Source organism: Ictalurus punctatus, chromosome 7 (genome assembly GCF_001660625.3).
Source record: "Ictalurus punctatus breed USDA103 chromosome 7, Coco_2.0, whole genome shotgun sequence".
Classification (NCBI taxonomy): Eukaryota; Metazoa; Chordata; class Actinopteri; order Siluriformes; family Ictaluridae; genus Ictalurus; species Ictalurus punctatus.
In genome coordinates, this window is record NC_030422.2 from 14602582 (window position 1) to 14623031 (window position 20450).

The 20450-nt window shown below is 37.1% G+C and overlaps 1 protein-coding gene across 1 annotated transcript in view; it reads right to left on the minus strand.

The window, feature by feature from the left end:
* Positions 1 to 9376: 9376 nt before the first annotated feature.
* The window catches only part of LOC108267065 (B cell scaffold protein with ankyrin repeats 1), a 48156-nt gene continuing 37082 nt past the window's right edge, over positions 9377 to 20450 (minus strand). Inside the window, exons 10-16 of the mRNA XM_017470995.3 lie at positions 18613 to 18675; positions 18189 to 18364; positions 16209 to 16272; positions 13131 to 13160; positions 12673 to 12752; positions 12475 to 12510; positions 9377 to 9701 (exon numbers count right to left, since the gene is read on the minus strand). Coding sequence (XP_017326484.3) covers positions 12478 to 12510; positions 12673 to 12752; positions 13131 to 13160; positions 16209 to 16272; positions 18189 to 18364; positions 18613 to 18675 — 446 coding nt within the window. The 3' untranslated portion in view covers positions 9377 to 9701; positions 12475 to 12477. The remainder of the gene's footprint in view (positions 9702 to 12474; positions 12511 to 12672; positions 12753 to 13130; positions 13161 to 16208; positions 16273 to 18188; positions 18365 to 18612; positions 18676 to 20450) is intronic.

A 20450-nucleotide genomic window follows, 5' to 3' on the forward strand; every position in this document is an offset into this window, starting at 1 on the left:
TGAGGACCAAATGTCCCCACAAGAATAGGAATATCAGCTTCTTTACAAAAAATAAATAAATAAATGCAGATTATACTTAAAAAAAAAAAAAAAAACCTGAAAAATCCAAAAGATTTTCTTTTAGTTATTGTGATTAAGGTCGGGGTTATATTTTGCATATATGTATGCATACCATTAATTAGCTTAATTAATATTAATGGAAGGTCCTCACAAGGTAAGTAATACAAGCATGTGTGTACGCGCCTCAGTAATGTCTTTTCTTACATGCGAGTCTGTTCATGTGAACGCTTCGAATTTCTTTTCCATCAGTGTCCTGGACCTGTAATTTATCTGATCCTACTTTAATAGTTTGAAGAATTACTTTATCGTCTACAGAAAATGGGCGATTTGCAGTAAAGCTAATGATGGCCATTCTTTATGCTTAACTGAAGCCCCTCATCCTGGAGAGAAAGTTCTGGAAGTGATTTGCAGATATCTCCACAATGACTGCTGATTAGGAAAAAAAAAAAAAAAAAGAAGCTATGTACGCATGTGGTGAGCTCATCTAAATCAAAGTGTATTTCCTGCTAAATCGCTTTGCTCCTAAATCACTTGAACCTATACGGAAAATTTATGGCTTTTACAAAGTGTTGGCATGGTTTCAAATTATAATACTGCTTAGTACATATATAAACGGTGTACATCCTTATTGCCTTTGCCCTACTTACAACCACAGTGTTCAACCACAAGCATTAAACATTTTGAAGCCACCTGTGAAAGCTTTACTACGGTTGATATTTTTGGAGATTTTTTTTTTTTTTAGGATGCTGAATTTAAAATAGGGGTAAAAATCATTTTGTAACACAAGTGGTTTGCATGTTTGAAACCAGATGTATAAGTACTTTTTGCTAAATGCATATCTAAAGCTTCCTGGGAATCGGTTTTGGTTTAAAGTCTCACAAGCAGTTGAGTTGACAAACATCAATTGAAATGGGGCAGGTGCGGAAAGAGGCAAAGACTTGATTTATTTTTGTATGTGTGGGAGCGTGGCAGGGGGTTGGTGGGTTTGGGGGGGGGGGGGGGGGGCTTAAAATTACACTCACAGCCTTAAATCCTCTTCCCCCAGCATAGCATAAACAGGCTTAGACTGGGCAGGGATGGATGCCAGGCCTCTCCCCCCCTTAGCTTTTGTGTTTTAATTAACCTGTGCTGGGCCCGCTCGTGCTAAATGTGCTTCAGTTGATAAGGTGCCTTGGTTGATTGATTCATTGGGCGCACGTGCTTTCAATTTACATAGCATTAATGCTAACGCTAGCTTTAGCCTTAGCCATCAGTTTTTAAGGAGTTGATTTAAGAAGCAGTGTACATACTGCCACGGCACTGAAGTGCAGTATGATACGATGGTATGACTGTTTGATTTCATATTCATCTCAAGGTGCAGAGGGATTGAATCAGTGTGAGTGATGGGTTTAATTGTAAGTCTCTCGTCCTTCATTCTGGACATTAGTGTCTCCTGTCCTTCTCTTCTGCCAGGCATAGACTAAGTCTGGCCGCCTCCCAGCAGGCCACTCAACGTCTCCATTAGCCAGTACCATGGCAATGGTGTGATTAAAATGGGCGCCGCTGGCACACCCAGATGGGCCATTGTTCCATATGTGTTCCACCTGCGCCCAACGAAGACAGTGCCAACCACACCGCCACCATGGCTTCTGATTGGATGTTGCCTCAGCAACCTTGAAGCAGGATGATATGCAGAGCGGAGTTTAAACCCCCCAACACGGGGCTGTTTTTGCTTTTTCACACTACTGTTTTTTTTCTCTTTTTTACCATTAAAGATTGGCACAGGACACAAAGTAAATGAATCACCATTAATAATAATTTGCATATGGTGCCTGGTGGAAGCATGCAGTGATGTTGGCTGCAGGTGAGAAAAGCTCAGCGTTATCAAAGCTAATGCAGGATACCTGGCAAAAAGGGAGCATTAGCATGAAGCCATTAGTGAAAAAGGGAGACAAAAAAAAATCATAAAAGCCCCTACAAACATCAACAGAACGTGCTGAAAGAAATGGAGGTTTTTCACATCGGGTTGTAATCAAGTCACTGCAATTCAACTCTTTATAACTTCACCCATCACTTTTAATGTTCGACCACATTAGCGGCAGTGATTAGGTGAAGGCGCAATGCCCCATGCTCGCTGTTCTCTATCTTCATAGTAGACCCTTCAGTTTCTTTCCTCCCCTGGTTTGCCTTTTTATGATTCCACTTCTTTTTCAGGGTATCTGGTGTTTTTTTCCTAATTCCTTGCGGCACTGGAGGGCGATGCGTAGAAGCTGCGTTCAGCACGCCTGCAGGTTTTAATAACAATATGGCTGCCATCCAGCAGCAGCAAACTCAGGGATTGGTTGAGCCTGCGGTTGAGGGGGAGGAGGAAGGGGATCGAGCGTGATTCAGCTGGAATCAGACTCCCCTCACCTGCATCCAAGTGGAGAAAAGCCATTAAACCTGCCTCGGGCTGAGAGGAAATGGGAAAACAGCCCAATCGTTTTTATTTTTCTCTGTTTATTTTTTTATTTTTTCACATTTTTGAGAATTAATGTTTGAAGTCTCATATTTTGCCAGGGTCTCACTGGCCTGTATTGACAGCATGTTCATCACACTATAGCAGGAAAAAAAAGAGATTAAAAGAGAGACACTTGAAATGGATGAGTGCATGAGGATATGTTTTCATTCAAGTATATTGGAAATTCATATAGGAAATTTAGGAAAATGACAAAATGCTTCTGTTTCCTATATACACTCTTAGAGGCAGTGATACCTATTATGGCTCAGCCCAGAGCACAGTGAAAAGTCCAACCTCAGTCATAATGCTGACAAAGAGCATTCAGACACACTTCTATTTGATTAGTCAGTGCCCCTGTTTCCCATTTACATTCCCAACTCTGGCACAGGAAGGCCCTCAAGGCAATATGTGGGCAGCTCTTGTGCAGCATAGGATGATGACTTTACGGTACGATGTATGCAAGGCAGCGTCTGCCAAATCACCTTGATTACTCTGTGGACTGGCATTGCACACTCTATTGGTTGGGCAAAGAGTCAAGCAATTATTGCACATGTGTTGGAACAATTAATCTCTTTTGTTGCTAAGGCTTGTTCCAGTGAGAAGTGCTTTCAAGACTAAGATTGTTGCTGTCACACCATATTTTTGCTTTTTTTGTCATCGTGGTTTTCATCTTTTTAGGGACTAGAGATTCCATCTCGCACCATAACTGTTCATATGGATGATTTCCCTGTCAGAAAAGGTAGCAAGTATAACCTCTGTGGAAAGATCAAATCAGTACAGTATGTATCCAAACTGAGTGTCATTTTTAGCTATCTGTTTGAAATATTTCAGTCCGTATAGTAAATGTGTTTAATTCAACGTTTGTTTTCTGGCTATCGATGATAGCATGTGTCATACTAGCATATTTAAATGTTTTTGAATTAGTTTCCAAAAGCAATGGCCTGGTCTATTCTTATGAACAATGTGCAGTATTCTTCTTTGAAGGTTTTGCTTTAAATGCCGTGACTACAGAGTAACAGCTCTTGCTTTTTAGTGCCTGTTCTCTTTTCCTGTGTTGTACATAACGGCAGTAATGAGATTATTCTTACAAATCATGACGTTTACCCCGAAGAACCTCTATTGGCAAGAATATAAAAGACAAAGCACTGAGTACTTATCAGCTATTCCTTAACCCTGGCACTGTTTTCATTACGAAATGTGCCTTAAGACACAGAGCATAGAGGAGATTTGAATTAAAGCCAACCACTCATTAATGATAAATATGTGCCGTATTGACCTCTATATGCTTTACAGTGTTTGTTCAAACACAAAGACTCTTGTGAAAATACACTAAATCAAATGTCCCAATACACACAGAATGCATGACGGGCCTTTACTAAGACACATCAAGCAGTCAAAACATCCTTATGAAAACATAACCGTCAGCTTCAAAGGCTCAACTCCCTCTTGGAAAGACTGAAGTGATGATAAAAGATAAAGCCTTAAGCCTTCCTTGTATATCAACTCAGCCTTTGATTCAGCCCGAGTGCCGACTTTGCGGGGGTGGGGGGCGGGGGGGGACGGGGTATGGGGGTGGAGACAGGTCACTGGGATTGTGCGAGGATACGAATGCTGGTCGTCTGGATTCTCCTGAGCGGATGTGACCTTTTAGGAGCTGCTTGAAAATGCAGAGCTGCTGACCTGCAGTGGAATTAGTGCATCCCTGTGGCCGCAGACAGCTGGACCTCGCCTGGGCGCTGAAGCACAAAAGCCTTGAGCTGAATAGAGCTGCTAATCTGCCTGCGAGCTGCGGGCAAAGGGGCACAGCCTCACCCTGGGGGCCTCATTTGGCCCCTGATCAGATGGATGAAGGGTCGGCAGGGCCCATGGTGCCATAGTGCCCCATGTACCCTTGCCCTCTTGGCAGATGCTACTTCACCCTTTAGGGATTGAGTTTCTCAGGGGGGAGGCACCAACGTGACAGAGAAGCTTGGGATGGAGTCAGTATGCTTGAATAGCTACACCTCTGGGGGTGTTTGGGTGCCGGTGAAGGCTTAAGAAATACATTCCAAGGGGTAGTTGCATGCCCACGCCAGGCTTGCATACCACGCAGAGGCAGAGAGAGACGAGGCTCAATCGTTACTCAGATCTCTGCTGCTTTAAAACAAATCACAGTGGATTATCTTTATCTTGTGATTGATTTATGATTCATAATATCCGGTGTCACACTGATGTGGATGGGTTCCTTTTGAGTTTAGTTCCTCTCAAGGTTTCTTTCTCATATCATCTGAGGGAGCTTTTCCTTACTCATTAGAGATCTAAATATAAATCTACATACAGATTTCTCTGAAGCTGCTTTGTGACAATATCTATTGTTGAAAGCACTAAAACTAAATTGAGTTGAACTGAACCTTCTGTTGAAATTTTGAAAAACAATTTGGACTTATAGAAAAGTCTTGTTTATGATGAGTTTTATTTTATTATAATTAATTTACCTTACTGTTTCAGTGTACCCATTGTGTATATTTTATACACACTTTGGATTGTATCTGATAAGGTGTGTAAAGGCAAGTTGGCAGATAAAGTGCATTTAAAAATATTTTTACAAATATTTGTGCGTTGAAACTTTTTCAATTGTGTGTATTTATTTATTTCTGTGAAGTTTCAGTTAATTCAATATTTTGTACATTTGCATACGTTATCAAACCAACAATCTAGTCTTTGGAACGAAAAGGTTAAAATGCTTATTTGACTGTGAACGCACTATCAAGAGAAAGACTTTAACACAATTATGGAACAATTTGCTGGAATATTATTTATCATTCAATCAAGACAATGCCATGCACTGTTATAAAAATATTAAAATAATGTTTTTAATGGCATTTTCAATATAAGATTGATCATAAATCCAACAGTTATTGACATTTTGAGAAATAATCTTCTAAGTAGGGATAGGCATGAATGTGTAAATTACCTTGAATGTAGGTCATCTAGAAACTGAGATTTTTGGTTCTGACAAAAAAAAAAAAGACTTTGATTGTGATTTCATGTATTACCATAGTAATTAGTGTGGTTTATAAGGTTTGCAAAGAAAATTGACAGATATATTATAATGACATGTAACTTGATATGTATATAGGCGTATAGGCGTAAAACAGACTTTTCAGGGGTATAGCATGATGAGATTGTGCCAAGTGGGTGGAGATTAAGTCTTCGTCTATGTTTCGGTTAATGTGATGGCCACAAACAGATAACAAAATTACCCCCATAAAATAAACATCTTTTTTAAATTACAATTTAAGAGAAAAGGTGCAACATTTCCAAAAGTCTAACTTTAAACAATTGTTTTAAACAGTTCAAAACCAGACTGACTCAATAATCAGACCTCCTTGTATTTTAACTCTGATTATAGCTTTTTATAAGGATCAGTTATATACTGTCATATATCAAGGAGGTAACTCTGGACTTCAGTTTCCATCAGCCACTGCACTGTACTACAATATGTCACATGACCACCTGCACCTGACTCACGTTTCTGTTAACGAGCACGCTTATATATAGCCATTGTTTGCACTGCTTCCCTGTCTTACATTTGTCTTAGACTACCGTTGTCCATGATACCGTGTTTTTTTCTTGTTAGTTTATGTTTAGTCCTTGCCACTGTGTTTGGCATTAGTCATAGTATATTTTGTTTTGTTGGTTTATTTAATAAATGTTTAAAATCTGCGATTGCTTCTGCATCTACCTTTGAAACGTGACATATACTAAAATACTGCATTGCTGTAACAAAAGAATCTCACAGTGAGTGTGTTCAGCCAGCGAGTATTACTAAAGGACACAGACCAGCATTAGAAGAAGGATCCTGGCATCTATAAAAACCACAACACAAGCTAACACCTGGCTCTTGTATGCACTGATTAGCAATCACTCCAGCCCTCGTCGTCTGCACTACAAATACTCACAAGTGAGATCCCACACCATTAGCAACTTACTAATCAAGATGTTTTCAAAACCCTAGAGCTGCATAGCATCTATAATGTAAGTAGTTTGCTCTTCTGGTTAATTTGAGTTAATTTCTATGCTAAGCCTGGTTCAAACAGACATCTCCAGGATTTAGTGCTGTTCGTCTTTCATTTCCATGCTGTTAGTCTTTCAGTCTATTAATATATCTCAGGCCGCCTTTTTATTAAATGGTGTCAGTGATGAGTTACTTGTAATAGAAAAATTTAGTTTTGCATAATATTTGAACGAATATGGAAAATAAGCTCCAACTCTCACTATACAGGGTGTCCCAAAAGGGTCTATGGAGGGAATTAACACTTTCTAGCAAAATGTCTCCCAAAGTTTTTCATACTTGGGGTGTGTCTCGATCTGCTCCCTCACTCCCTAGGTCATGAATCGGGGGTTCGGGAACTGGTAAGGACCCTGGATCACTACACATTGGGACACTGATAGCTCAATTTCCGGTGACATGACTACGTACTCGCATCGTAAAACATCAACAAAAATTAAAAACATAAAAATATGTAAGTTTTATATGTGATATAAATTTGTTAGCTTAATTATATGCGTGTCTGTCACGGTACTTCATGCAGGCTAGTGGAGTTAAAAAAAAAATTAAAACACTTAAGTCGTTTAAGTTACACAAACCATATACGTCAATTAAAGCTAACGTAAGTAATCATTTGAGAGCTACAACAACGGTAACAAGCTACTTATATTTGTAGACGAAGTTGGCTGAAAGTTCGTCCCCCATTTTTTTAGGGGCTGAACATTGTCATTTCCTGTAAGGGAACATAGTGAGCATCGATGCTCCTTGGTTTTTGTGGTGCATTGTGGGATTTTTTTGAGAGCGAACGTTCCAGTGCACTGGAAGGATTTTGCGATTGAGACAGACCTTACAACGGAATCACGGCAAGCAAATCACACAACACTGTTGCCAAACTTATTAACGAATTCAAAAAGACTGAAAGTGTTGTAGACCAAACGAGAAGTGAACATCCACGAACATCCACTGATGAAGGCACAACCGACGTGGTGCTGGCAAGCATACTATCGTCCCCTATGTATGGAGACTTTTAATTTGTATTGTGCAGTCTGTTTTTTCCACGTTGGTGAGAAGCATCATAGTTACGATTTCCTTATACGTGAATGTTTTCCTGCTGTACTCCATCATGGTCTCATTGAAAAGACTGAAAGCAAGCCTTCGAAGAAAACATGTATATCAGGGCAAGTCAAAACTCATGACTTTTCATCTTTTGAGAAGTTACAGATGACTGATGTTAGGGTGATGGACAGGGTTAATGGTTAGAGCTTTTCTCACAACATGCCAAAACCAAATAAATCTCTTTCAGTGGTTAAAATTGTTATAATCGTATGTGAAATTGGGTTGCCTCCCCACATTTTTGCTGTATTTATTGATTGTAACCTGGTTTCTCTGAATAAAAAGCTACTGTCCTGGATCTGAGGTTCCACAACTGTGGCCTCGGCCCTTTCCTGAGGAGGGTCACGTATACTGTACACATGCCAGAGGATTAGGGGATGAAAGAATGCCACTGAGTGTGAAATTGCCTGATTCTTATCAGGGTGCAGAAAGAGGAACAGCTGTGCATAATTCTGGCTCTTAATCCGGAGTATGATGATGATGTTAGAGGTGTGTGTGTGTTTGTGTGTGTGTGTGTGTGTGTGTGCACTCGTATATTGCTGGACATTTACCAAAACCTAATCCAAATACCTGTATTTGCTGTTTGTGTCCATTTGAAATGGTGGATTTCCAGCAGGCATCTGGAAGGTTCCATTAAGAAATCAAGATTTTTTTTGTTGTTGAAATGTCACATGGCGAGATGAGCTGAAATAACGGGATGCTGTTGAGTATGAGCTCAGCTGCTCTGGATCCTTATCAGTTTGCAGTTTTATGACAGCATTGTTGATGCATCTGCATTCTAATCCTGCCCTCTGCTCTCTCGCAGATAAAGCTCTATACTTCAGGGAAGCCTTAATCTTTCATGAAGGGTTTATCAACTCTGTCCCAGCTTGAGAAAAGTAAGAACTCCTGTGGCATCTTTCCATAAGAGGCTAATGGACAAGCCGTTTCATTAATTAGGTTCATTTCATCAGCACACATCAAGTGAGTTGATTCTGGCAAGCGACAGCTGTCGTATTGGAAACGTCCTGATTTAGATTTTGGAATGACATACATGGAGGATTCTGATACAGCCTGTTCCTACTCATCAAGCTGAAGAATATACACGGTGAAGGAGGAAAGGCGAAGCTGCCTCCAGCCTAGGATCATGAAGCTCGGCTCTTTCCCAGAGCAGCAGGTGACAGGCAAAACCCGCTCCTCAAATGCCACCGGGGCTGCTGGAGCCGGATCATCTCCAAAGGCAAAACTGCTGCTTCCAAACACGCCACGAGTGTGGGGGCTTTAATACATATTATTCACAAAGAGCATGATTGATCATGCAAACGTGTCCAGCTGCTTGGTTTTGGCAGGCAGACCAAGTTAGCAGCATGCCGTGCATCGCAGAGCCACTTTAGCTCTCCCGAATCCCCAGACACCACCATAACAGGCAAGACCTCACTTGCACCGCATCGTATGATTTTTTTTTCCTGAGACGTTTGTTCGTGTCCTCGCATGCAGTCAGTGATCCGTATGGCACTCGAGGAGTCTGCTAGGGGAAAAGGGATGTGCAAGAACCTTGTTGGTCTATCAAAGGATGTGAATTAATAAAGACAGGCCTTTTTTTTATCAGCATGTCTGGTGAGATAGCGCCCCCTTGTGGAGATTTGATGGTGTAGCTGAGAAGGTGTATACATTTGAGAGGAAAAAATATTTTTTGAAGAATAGTATACAATTTAAGGACATTTTTTATTTCAAATATTTTTTGGATTGTAATTCATGTTACATAATCCTTATTTTTGATTAATCAAACAGTAGATGTAAAAGAGAGAGAGAGAGAGAGAGAGAGAGAGAGAGAGAGAGAGAGAGAGAGAGAGAGAGAGAGAGAGAAGACTATGAGAAACATTGTACTGTGAAGACCTGTGAGTTTCAGAATTATTTATTTATTTATTTATTTATTGCATTGATTCCTTTCAGATGATTCAACTATCACAGTTCCACATTTGGATGGTTCTGGTATCCCTCCTGTCACAGCATCTTCAAACTGAAAATGTCTTGATATTTCTGAAAGATAATGTATACACAATTTGCATCCTAATCCACTTATAACATGCAGTGCAGTTGAACTTATATGTAGCCATCCTGCATGTTACTGTTAGTGGAAAAATAATGAATTAAATGGAACCTTTCCTTGTTGCTCTGACGGTACCTTCAAGCGTTCGCTATTTGTACCTTTAGTATGTATCCTTTACCTAGAAAGTTGCCTGTCATGTACCTTTAAAGCTTTATTCTAAAACTATTAAATAATTCTTTAAAGGTACATTATAAGATACAGTTGAGGTCATAAATTTGTATACACCAAAATATGCGAAATTGAATTTTGTTTTTTATTTAGTCCTGCTCTGAATAAGCTATTTCAGATATCAGATGTTTACATATACAAGACACAATAATAACTGAATTTACACAGTTGACACTGTGTGAATTTACACAAATGAACCAGTTCTAAAGTTTACACATGCTTGATTATTATTACTGTGTTGTTACCAGTCTGTTCAAGCTGTAATAATGATTATTGTTGTTAATGTTGATTGTTTTATTGTGTTTATAAGGTGTCCTTGAGTGTCATGTAAGGCGCCTATAAATAAAATGTATAATAATAATAATAATAATAATAATAATAATAATAATAATAATAATAATAATAATAATAATAATGATTATCAACAACTGTTTTTATATTTTGTGATAGTTGTTCATGAGTCCCTTGTTTGTCCTGAGGAGTTAAACTACCCACTGTTCTTCAGAAAAATCCTCCAGGTCCTGCACATTCTTTGATTTTCCAGCATATTCTGTATAATTGACCCCTTTCCAACAGTGACTATATGATGCCGAGATCCATCTCTTCACACTGAGGATAACTCAGAGACTCATACAGGAGAACCCCTGGCAATAATTATGGAATCACCACACATAGATGATGCTCACCTGTCTTTTTTACTTTGTAGTAAACAAACAAATCACAGATATGCTAGCTGAACATTCTGGCTTCATTAAACATACATCAAACAAATTAAATTACATTGTTTTAATTAATGGCATATTTTTTCCAGATCAAGTAGAGGAAAATCACAATTAGTACTTTGTTGCTCCTCCTTGGGCTTTATGGCTTTAATGCCTGAATTCTTTGAGGCATGGACTTCACTAATGAAATCTAACATTCTCCATCAAGCTAGTTCCATCTTTTGCGAATAGAGGTTGACCGATCAGTTTTGCAGGATGGAGCCTTCTCATTGACTTTTTTTTTCATTTCCTCAGTAAATTTTCAGTGGGATTGAGGTCCGGACTGTTTGCTGGCCATGTCATTGAGTCGACCTGCTTTTCCTGAAGAAAAGCTTTAACACTATTTTCTCTGTGGCAACATGCATTATCATCCTGAAAAATGACTTAATCTTCACCAAACCTATTTTCTATCGCTGGAATGAGAAAAGTGTCCAAAATTTCAGTGTACACCTGTGCATTGACTGTTGAGGTCTCACCTGGTCCGTTACCTGACATGCAACCCCATATCATAAATTAGAACAGCACCAGACAAAAGTTCCAGCTTCATTCCCTTGTCCAATGCAGATTCGTGATTCATAACTGAATATCACCTTCATCCAATCATCCACACTCCATGATTGCTTCTCTTTAGCCCACTGTAACCTTGTTTTCTTCTGTTTAGGTGTTACAGTATGCCACACCATTGCAGCTAGCTTGTTTGGAAGATGGTAGTGCTTACATTCACCAGCTGGAAATATAGCGATTACTTTGATTTTTGGACAGAAGATGACATGAACATCATTGTTATTTGTAAATTGTGTGCAGGTAGTAGTGAAAAACACAACCTCAAACCTCCTGCTTTTAGAAAGCTTTTAGAAATGCACCTCTCCAAGGACGTGGAGGATGGCTATAGCTCTACCATGGCTAAACAAACAAAACTAGAGTTTTTATCGTGGACAGCAGGCTACAACAAACGAAAAAGAACTAATGAAGCTTGTGGCTGGATATGTGGTGAATGAAATGTTGCCTGTCTACCACGATCGACTCTGTCTTTCAAACACATCCTTGGGAAAATACCGGTCACAGGGAACAGAAGACCCCTAGGTAAAAAATCATTTGCAAATTGAAAAGATTGTAGTCAGTTAGAGCCAGGTGTGCTTTTCATCTAGCCTGTAACATTTATGGATTTATAGGCTGAGGAAAAAAAAAGAGCTAGTTTGAAGTCTAAGCTGTGCTTATCAGCGATTCCCTGAACGTCACTAAGAGGCTCACATGTGAAGTCAGAATTTTGAAAAGAAAGGACGCAATTACCTATTTTGTGGGGTGTAACAAAAAAATAATAGAATGAGTAGGGTAATGAATTACTGTTGGATGGGAGTAATAAGTGAAGTAATAATATTACATTTGAAAAGAGTAACCAGTAATAAGTAATGAATTACATTTTTTTGAGTAACGAGCCCAACATGGCCTTTCAGAAGCTACATAAGATATTTACAAAGACAAAATAACAATTTACATTGATTTACACAATTTACACTAATTACTAAATAAAAAAACAAAATGCAATTTTTATGATCCCTCGTATTTTTTTATTATTAACATTTTGCAGATTCTGCAAGGTGTATGTAAATTTATGACCTCAACTGTACATGTTAAATGTACAAAAGACCTTAGCGAAAAGGGAAAGTATAGTGTAGCATTTTTTTCTGAGAGTGTGCAAAGAAAACATTTTTTTTTTTATTAAAAATTTAAATGTCCTAAACAAAGCTTTGCAAACTAATGGGATCCTACTTACCTTTTATCGCTTATCTGCTTTCCGGAAGAAATTTGACTGGCGGAAAAAAGACCAAATTTTAACATGAGTGATTTTTTATTCTTGGACATATTAATTAGAGCATTGCGTACAGCAATTACGATGTGTAGGAGCGCCAAATAACATCTACAGGGTGATTAACGAAAAGTAGATGAGAACTTTTTGCATTCCAAAACTCACATGTTGTCCTTTGACAGGTTTGCTGTAGAAATTCGCCTCTGCTTGTTGGCTTCCTCTTCTGCATTCTTTTGTAGTCACAGCTGACCAGGGTGAAAATATTTATTAGTCTGACAATAAAAGATGCACTTAGGGAGTGTTGCTAAATCTACCCAGTTGTATACTGTACTGCTCATTAAAATGTATGCTCCCAAAACCACACAGCTATTAAAAGGCAGATTACATTGACACTGACAAATGGCACCTCAGAGTGTGTTTGAAATTGTGTGTACTATCTTGTACTCAACCTCCTCACACTACATAAAGATTCTATCCTTGTGTGTGTGATCCTGCTTGTTAACTGCTTCCTGTGAAAGCCAAATGTTACGGATATGAAGGAGGCTTGCACCAAGATAAAATAATAATCTCCAAGGAGATGATCCCAGCTCTTGAATGTTGAAAAGTAGCAGTGAGGCACTTACATGGCGTGTGATGAACGATGTTGATTTTATCTGTTGGACAGAGAAGAAGCTAGTTAACTTGCCTGCTTTTCAGAACCTTGGCTTTGGCAAACTGTGATGTTTTTGATGATTTTTTTTTAACCATTCAAGGTCAGTTTCCCCCCCACTCTTTCATTATTTCCTCTGTACTGGTTGTATTGAGGAGTCTGTCATCTCGACATTGAATGTTCTGGACCCGATTCAGGATTGTGCACCATGACGAACACAAGAAAGATTTCACTTTGTCTTTTGATGCCTTCCCAATCAGAATTTATCACTCATAACCACTTTCTGTTATTGAATTGAGGAAACGTGTATCTTGAGAGATAATATTACAGGGTGCCCCAAAAGTCTCCACACATAGAGGAAATGAAGACCATTTTAGCTAAATGTATTACAAATATTTCATACTTAGTGTGTGTGTGTGTGTGTATATATATATATATATATATATATATATATATATATATATATGTATATATGTATATATGCATATATGTATATGTATATATATATATATATGTATATATGTATATATGCATATATGTATATGTATATATATATATATATATGTATATATATATATATATGTGTATATATATATATATGTATATATATATATATATATGTATATATATATATATATGTATATATATATATATATATGTATATATATATATATATATATGTATATATGTATATATGTATGTATATATAATTTTTTTCAAATAGCCTTTAAGAATGCCTTTGACAAAAGAAAAACATATGGAAATCATTCTCATGACTGGATCAGGAAGCTGTTGCAGGGTTGCAATAGACTTCAAAAGGAAACATATCAAGCACATTACACATGACACTGTTGCCAAACTTATAAAAAAAAATTCAAAAAGACTGGAAGTGTTGCAGACCAACTGAGACATGAACGTCCATGAACATCCACTGATGAAGGCTCAGCCAACATGGTGCTGGAAAATGTGTGTGTATATATATATATATATATATATATATATATATATATATATATATATATATATATATATATATATAAACACACACACACAGAGAGAGAGAGAGAGAGAGAGAGAGAGAGAGAGAGAGAGAGAGAGAGAGAGAGAGAGAGAGAGAGAGAGAGAGAGAGAGAGAGACTTTTGGACACCCTGTATATAACCTGACTCCTTAAGATGCTTTCTTACCACATTTTTAATACTCCAATGTTTTCTACTCTGCTTACTGCATCAGTATCTATGTGCTATTACCTTGGATAAGAATTGCAACATGTTTCCTTGTATTGAGGAAACAACAAAAAAAATTACACAAAAACTGACTTATGATTAAAGTCATAAATTCATAATTATAGCTGGTATGCTCAAACTGCAAAGGTCTTAGAATGATCAGAAACAAGAGGAATCTTGGTAACATACTTTGTTTGCCTTCATAACACATTCATAAGCAATGCATAAATAATGTCAAAAGCCGTGCATGAAAAATTTATGAAAGGCTTATGTCAAAACCTATGAAATGAAATTCTATAGAAAGGATATGACTTTATCTTTGTACAAAAAAAGAAAAGAGAGAAGCACTCTCACTTACCATTGCTGTCAACTGTTTGGGACTGTTTTTCTTTTTATCCTTAAAATTATTAGTTTGTTTTTACTAACAGCACATTGAGGACGTATTGAGTATTGATTAATTTCTAAAGTGTCCACTTTGTTTTTGGAAGGTTTCTGTACTGTATCTACTTTTTATAGGAGAAATTAAAAATTATTATTACAAAAAATAATTCGTATACAAATTCACTTATTTATGAAGTCAATATGACAGACAAATGGATGCTTTTAATGCCCACAAATGAACCGTTAAACACATGCCCCGCATGAATTATTAGTGCGGAATTTTAATTTTATATATATATATATATATATATATATATATATATATATATATATATATATATATATATATATATATATATGCATATGTTTTAGATTTGTTTCATGACAAATAAAATTGTATTTTATAATGTTATCATTGTTAATAAAATATGTGAATAATTTTATACTATTTTGGACAGTTTAGAGATCCATCCGCATTAGATATATACTCCGGGTCGCTAACGAGACGAATATGTAATAATGATTGGCATAACATTTATGCATTTTAGGGTTAGAATAGTACTCATATTTACATTTGTAACACTGTTATGAAGCACTATTTTTTTTTTTATGAAGCACATTTTGCAATTTTTTCAATATGTCCAGAATGTACTGTTAGTAAAAACCAACCAACAACACAATAAGGAAGATGTCTTACTATCTTCTTATATAGTTTTATTCAGTGTTTCCAATGCTGACAATATACAATTCATGTCTGGCTATTTACATTTTCCCAGAGTTTATGGTTCAGGCCAAACACTTCTGTATTTTTTACTTTGAAGTTGAATATTTTTGTAACATACTGTACACAGTACACTGGCATTCCATTCTGCCGTGGAATTACTTTAGTAACATTAGTCAGGACACTGTTGGGTTTCTGTGTCTAGAGTATAATGACTCTGTGTTTAACTGCTCATGAGCAGGATGATGGGAAAGGGGAGGGGTGCTTTTTTGTTGTTGTTTAATAGTAAAACACTGTATACAACTGCCACAATAAAATATATAACATTTAAACCTAGTAAACTAGGTAGAAAAAGAAACACTTGAAAAACTGCAAATTCTTAAAACCCTGAGTGTCTACTTTCATATGAGCCATTACTGCAATTTACAAATAAATTCAATGCTGAACATAGACACCCAACAATACAAATTTGGGAAATTAAATTTTCTGGCTTCTAGTAAAAAGAGATAACCTATAATAAATAAATAAATAATGTGGTACAACAACTGCCCTTAGAATTCCATTATAAGTGAGATTTCAGTATGTACTATACTCACTGTAAGCTTATCACATGTATGATACAGGTACTTCAGATAGAGATTAGATTTAAAACACTGGAGTATTTTTTTTTTTTGTTTAATTCTATGAAGTGATCAATAAGTTGGAATGTTGAGGACGTGAACTAACCATAGACACAGTCGTCGTCCTCTCTGTTATTCATGATGCTTGCCCGCAACTGCCGCAGTTTTTCCTAAAACACAAAGTATATGTATATATATATATATATATATATATATATATATATATATATATATATATATATATATATATATATATATATATGTATATATATATATATGTATATATATATATATATATGTATATGTATATATATATGTATGTATGTATGTATGTATGTATGTTCAGTACAATCTTTCTGCATAGAGTCCCTCTGTACAGTACTAACCAAATCTCTTGCTTTTGCCAAATTATTCAAAAGATGTTTTTAACCACACCTGTTGGGATTTGCTTATGGGTTCAATTCAGTTGGAAACTTCACTATTCAGTGATGAAGCAACAAGTGCCACAAGCCACATGTGAGAAAGAATAAATGAAGAAACAAAAAAGCACAAAATGGATGGGTGAACTGTAGGCTGCAGAACAAGTGAAAACTCCATGGCAGGAAAAACAACATAAATGGGTGATCCTCGTTGTGTAACATCTTATTGTCCATTAATTGCTATTGCACTGGCTCAGCATAAGAAGTGTGTTTATTTTGCCTTCTTTGCAAACCTTCCTAAGTTGCTTGATTTACTGCAGTACTGCAAGTACTAATCAAGTACTGCAGTGGAATGTTTATATTGTATATTGTACGGGCTCCTAATATGGCCATGTCTGTAGGGGTATGTTTTATCGGTGCAGCACTGCTCTACAAATTCTAACGAATGTAATGTTGATCTGTTCTCACTTTGTGTTTATTTTATGTCTACAGCCACTCTGGATCCCTACTGGAAGCATCCCATCTGGAAATAATCTGCTGACAATAATGATAAGTGATACTGATATCAGGCTGGTTTAATGAGCGTTTGGTAACAGATCTAACAGCGAATCTTGGTCCTGTTACAGCACAATCATTAGACAAAGCAAGAATACCACAATAACTACAATACAAAAATTATATTTCAATATAATCTCTGAAAGGTCATAGGGATTTTACAATTGATAGTTTAGTCACAGTTTATAAACAAAATTATCTGATTGAAAAAAACAAACAAGTGAAGGGGAATATGAAATGGAGCATAAATGGAGGAATTTTATTAAGGGAAGCTCTATTTTTAAGTACAGAATTAATACATAACCCATTGCTTTTGGTTCAAGTGCAAATCTATGGCCCTCCATCCAGAGTTAATGGAACTTACTGTCCTGTTTTATTCCTCAGACACTTTCTATTAACTAGTATTGCTTATACTGTAAGTGTGTGTGTATATATATATATATATATATATATATATATATATATATATATATATATATATATATATATATATATATCTTCCACCAGTAAGGATTAAGCATTTTAAAATCTGGTTTTACCCCCAAAAGTGGAAAAATGTCATTTTAATAACTCGATCGGAGAGTGACATTCACACATAACTAGCAAGTCTTTAGACATCTTTAAGCAGACTGTTTTTAACATCATGTTTGTTAAACTGGCTCTATACTCATCATGGTCTTCATGGTCATACTCAAGATGGTCAGGGCAAGATTACATTTATGGTTTCTATAAGTTGATATATCTATAACAAGTATGGCAAAGAAAAGTTCACTTTAGGCCAAAACCCAATTTTTCTGTTTTACAGCTACATCAACTGGCATTTCCCAGACAACCAACATTTACAACAAGCATGTTAAAGCCCATCTTTTTAATTTATGATGTAATAATTAATCATTAATAGATAATAAGTCACTAATAATTATTATATTGATTAAATATTACAACACTATATTTCATTATCATATGTTTCTATTTTCACCAACTTAATGCAAAACATTTGTAAATGTCCTTATTATATTAAATTATATTGTATTATACTATATTATATTATCAATAAATGAATTAATTTGTTTACTTATTAGCATAAGTGCAAATTTAAAATGAGTAGTCACCTGTTGGATGCCATCTAATCCTCTCTGAACCCTCTGCCAGTCACTGAATCTCTCCAGGGCCTCGTCCACGCTGAGTGATCCTTTCTTCACCTGCTCCTGCAGTTTAATGAGCTCATCCAGTCCTGGAGCTGGACCCGGCATAAAGGTATCGTATGTGCACGAGTCTTGACCGCTGGCTGTGGCATGCACCCAGTAGTTAGTGTTACACACAGAGTTAAAGAGAGATAAAGTAGGGCAGCTACACTGTGACATACAAACTGAATATGTCACATTTTCACAGCACAATACAATTTTGCTCAAATGCCAATTGAAGAGGATGCACTGTAAATTTTTGTAATGGTAGGATGTGAGTTTTATCAGTATTAAATCTTAACAAGGACATTTGACGAAAGCACACTGCTTTGTGTGATGTATTATATCTTACTTTGCTTAGCAGGAAAAGAGTAAAGAGTTTCAGTATCTCCCTGGGACATTTTCTTCTGGAACACTAGGAAGAAATCAAAGACAGGCAGCAATAATCACTGGCCTGGTTTTCTCATTGGAGCAGCTCTATTGTAGGCTGCTGTCATGTGCTTCAACAGTAAGAATGCAACCAATCCACTAGGTGGCATCACGTAACAAAAAAGATGCAGTTTGCACAAGAAAAAAACCTGATGAATTCCCTACAGTAACTAGGCTTATTACTAAGCATAATTAGTATTACCAAAATAACATCATATGGTAATAACATAAGTAGACTGGAAGGAGCGTCTTTTTCTGCACTCACTGAAACAAAACATAAACACCGATGAGACTTGCTGAGATCAATGAAAGGAGGAAAATTGAATTAAAGTGAAGGATACCCTTTGTGAAACTATTGATTATTTGTAAGAGCTTTAAACAAAAGGCTGCTGGTGCTCTCGGTTATTTCAGCATGACACAGTGCCATACTCCTGTAATGGATTCTTTCCGACCATTTTGTCATTTGCACCATGGTGTGACTTACAGGCACACAATGTGAGGATAAAGTAGCTCTTTATGAATACATCCTGAACTGCAGCCATGACCAAATTACCTGTATACCAGATAGCAGCATAGTAGCATACACTCTCAGAAGAAACGTGTACTACACTGTATTTTTTCCTTGTCATAGGTGGTATGCCTTTTGTAACTTTAGTAAATATCAATTATCTTGCATTGTGAAAGGAGTTTGCTTTACCTTAAGGACCACTCTTCAAAGTACATTTAATTGGCTTTTAGAGTAATACTTTTAAAGGTACACACTAAAGGGAACTTTCCACACTAAAGGTGGCAAGGAAAGGTACAGTTTAGTATGCTTTTATCTGAGAAGGTAATGCAGAAGCTTTATGGCTGTAACAATAGCTGGAATTTAAGCACGAGCAGCTCAGATGAGCTCTGGTCCCTCCCCGTTCAACTCTATAAACACTGAGTGGGTCTAGAAATCTGATCAGTGCGTGGGCGAGAGATTACAGAGGATGGAAAAGTCTTTCTTTTTGTCCCCCTCCTCAACCCCCACACCCCTCTGTCATTTCATGTTGTAGGATGGAAGAGGTGGAAAACATGTGTAATGCATGATGTCGGCGCTACTTGGCCCCCTTGAGCTGTTCTGATTGGTTGCAGATGCATGAAGTAGTAGCCTCACTCTCCTTCCCACTCTCCGTGTCTTTGGGAGTGACTATGTGTTGGTGTGTTTTTATATTCAGAGACTCATTGTGCTCAAAAGCAGCCGTACTATTCTCTTGCTCAAGTCCCTTGGCACTAATAACACTCAGATCACATTGGCACCGTCGTTTAAGCCTGCTGAGGATTTGCTGATCAGTACAACAAGGTCTTATTAAACAGGATAAAGGCTTTTCGCCTGGGAATTTACTTGCACACTAAATTAATGCAAGTATAATGCTTAATATTGTCTGATAAAGAGTCATTCATCATAACACATATTAGGCCCAGTGGAGAAGCTGGCACACACACACACACACACACACACACACACACACACACACACACACACACACACACACACACACACACACACACACACACACACACACACACACACTCCCTGCCTTATATCATTCATCCTCACAATAATGCTGGTCTGAGCACAGCATCACACTTGACTAAAATCTAGTGCAGTGCATATGCAGGAGAAATTTGACCCTAAAACAGTAGCAGCACACCCACCAAGTCTTTTTCTCCATAAATACTCGCCAAAAGGATCAGTCTGCTGTGTGCTATCAGCTGTATGAGCTTAGATTTTCC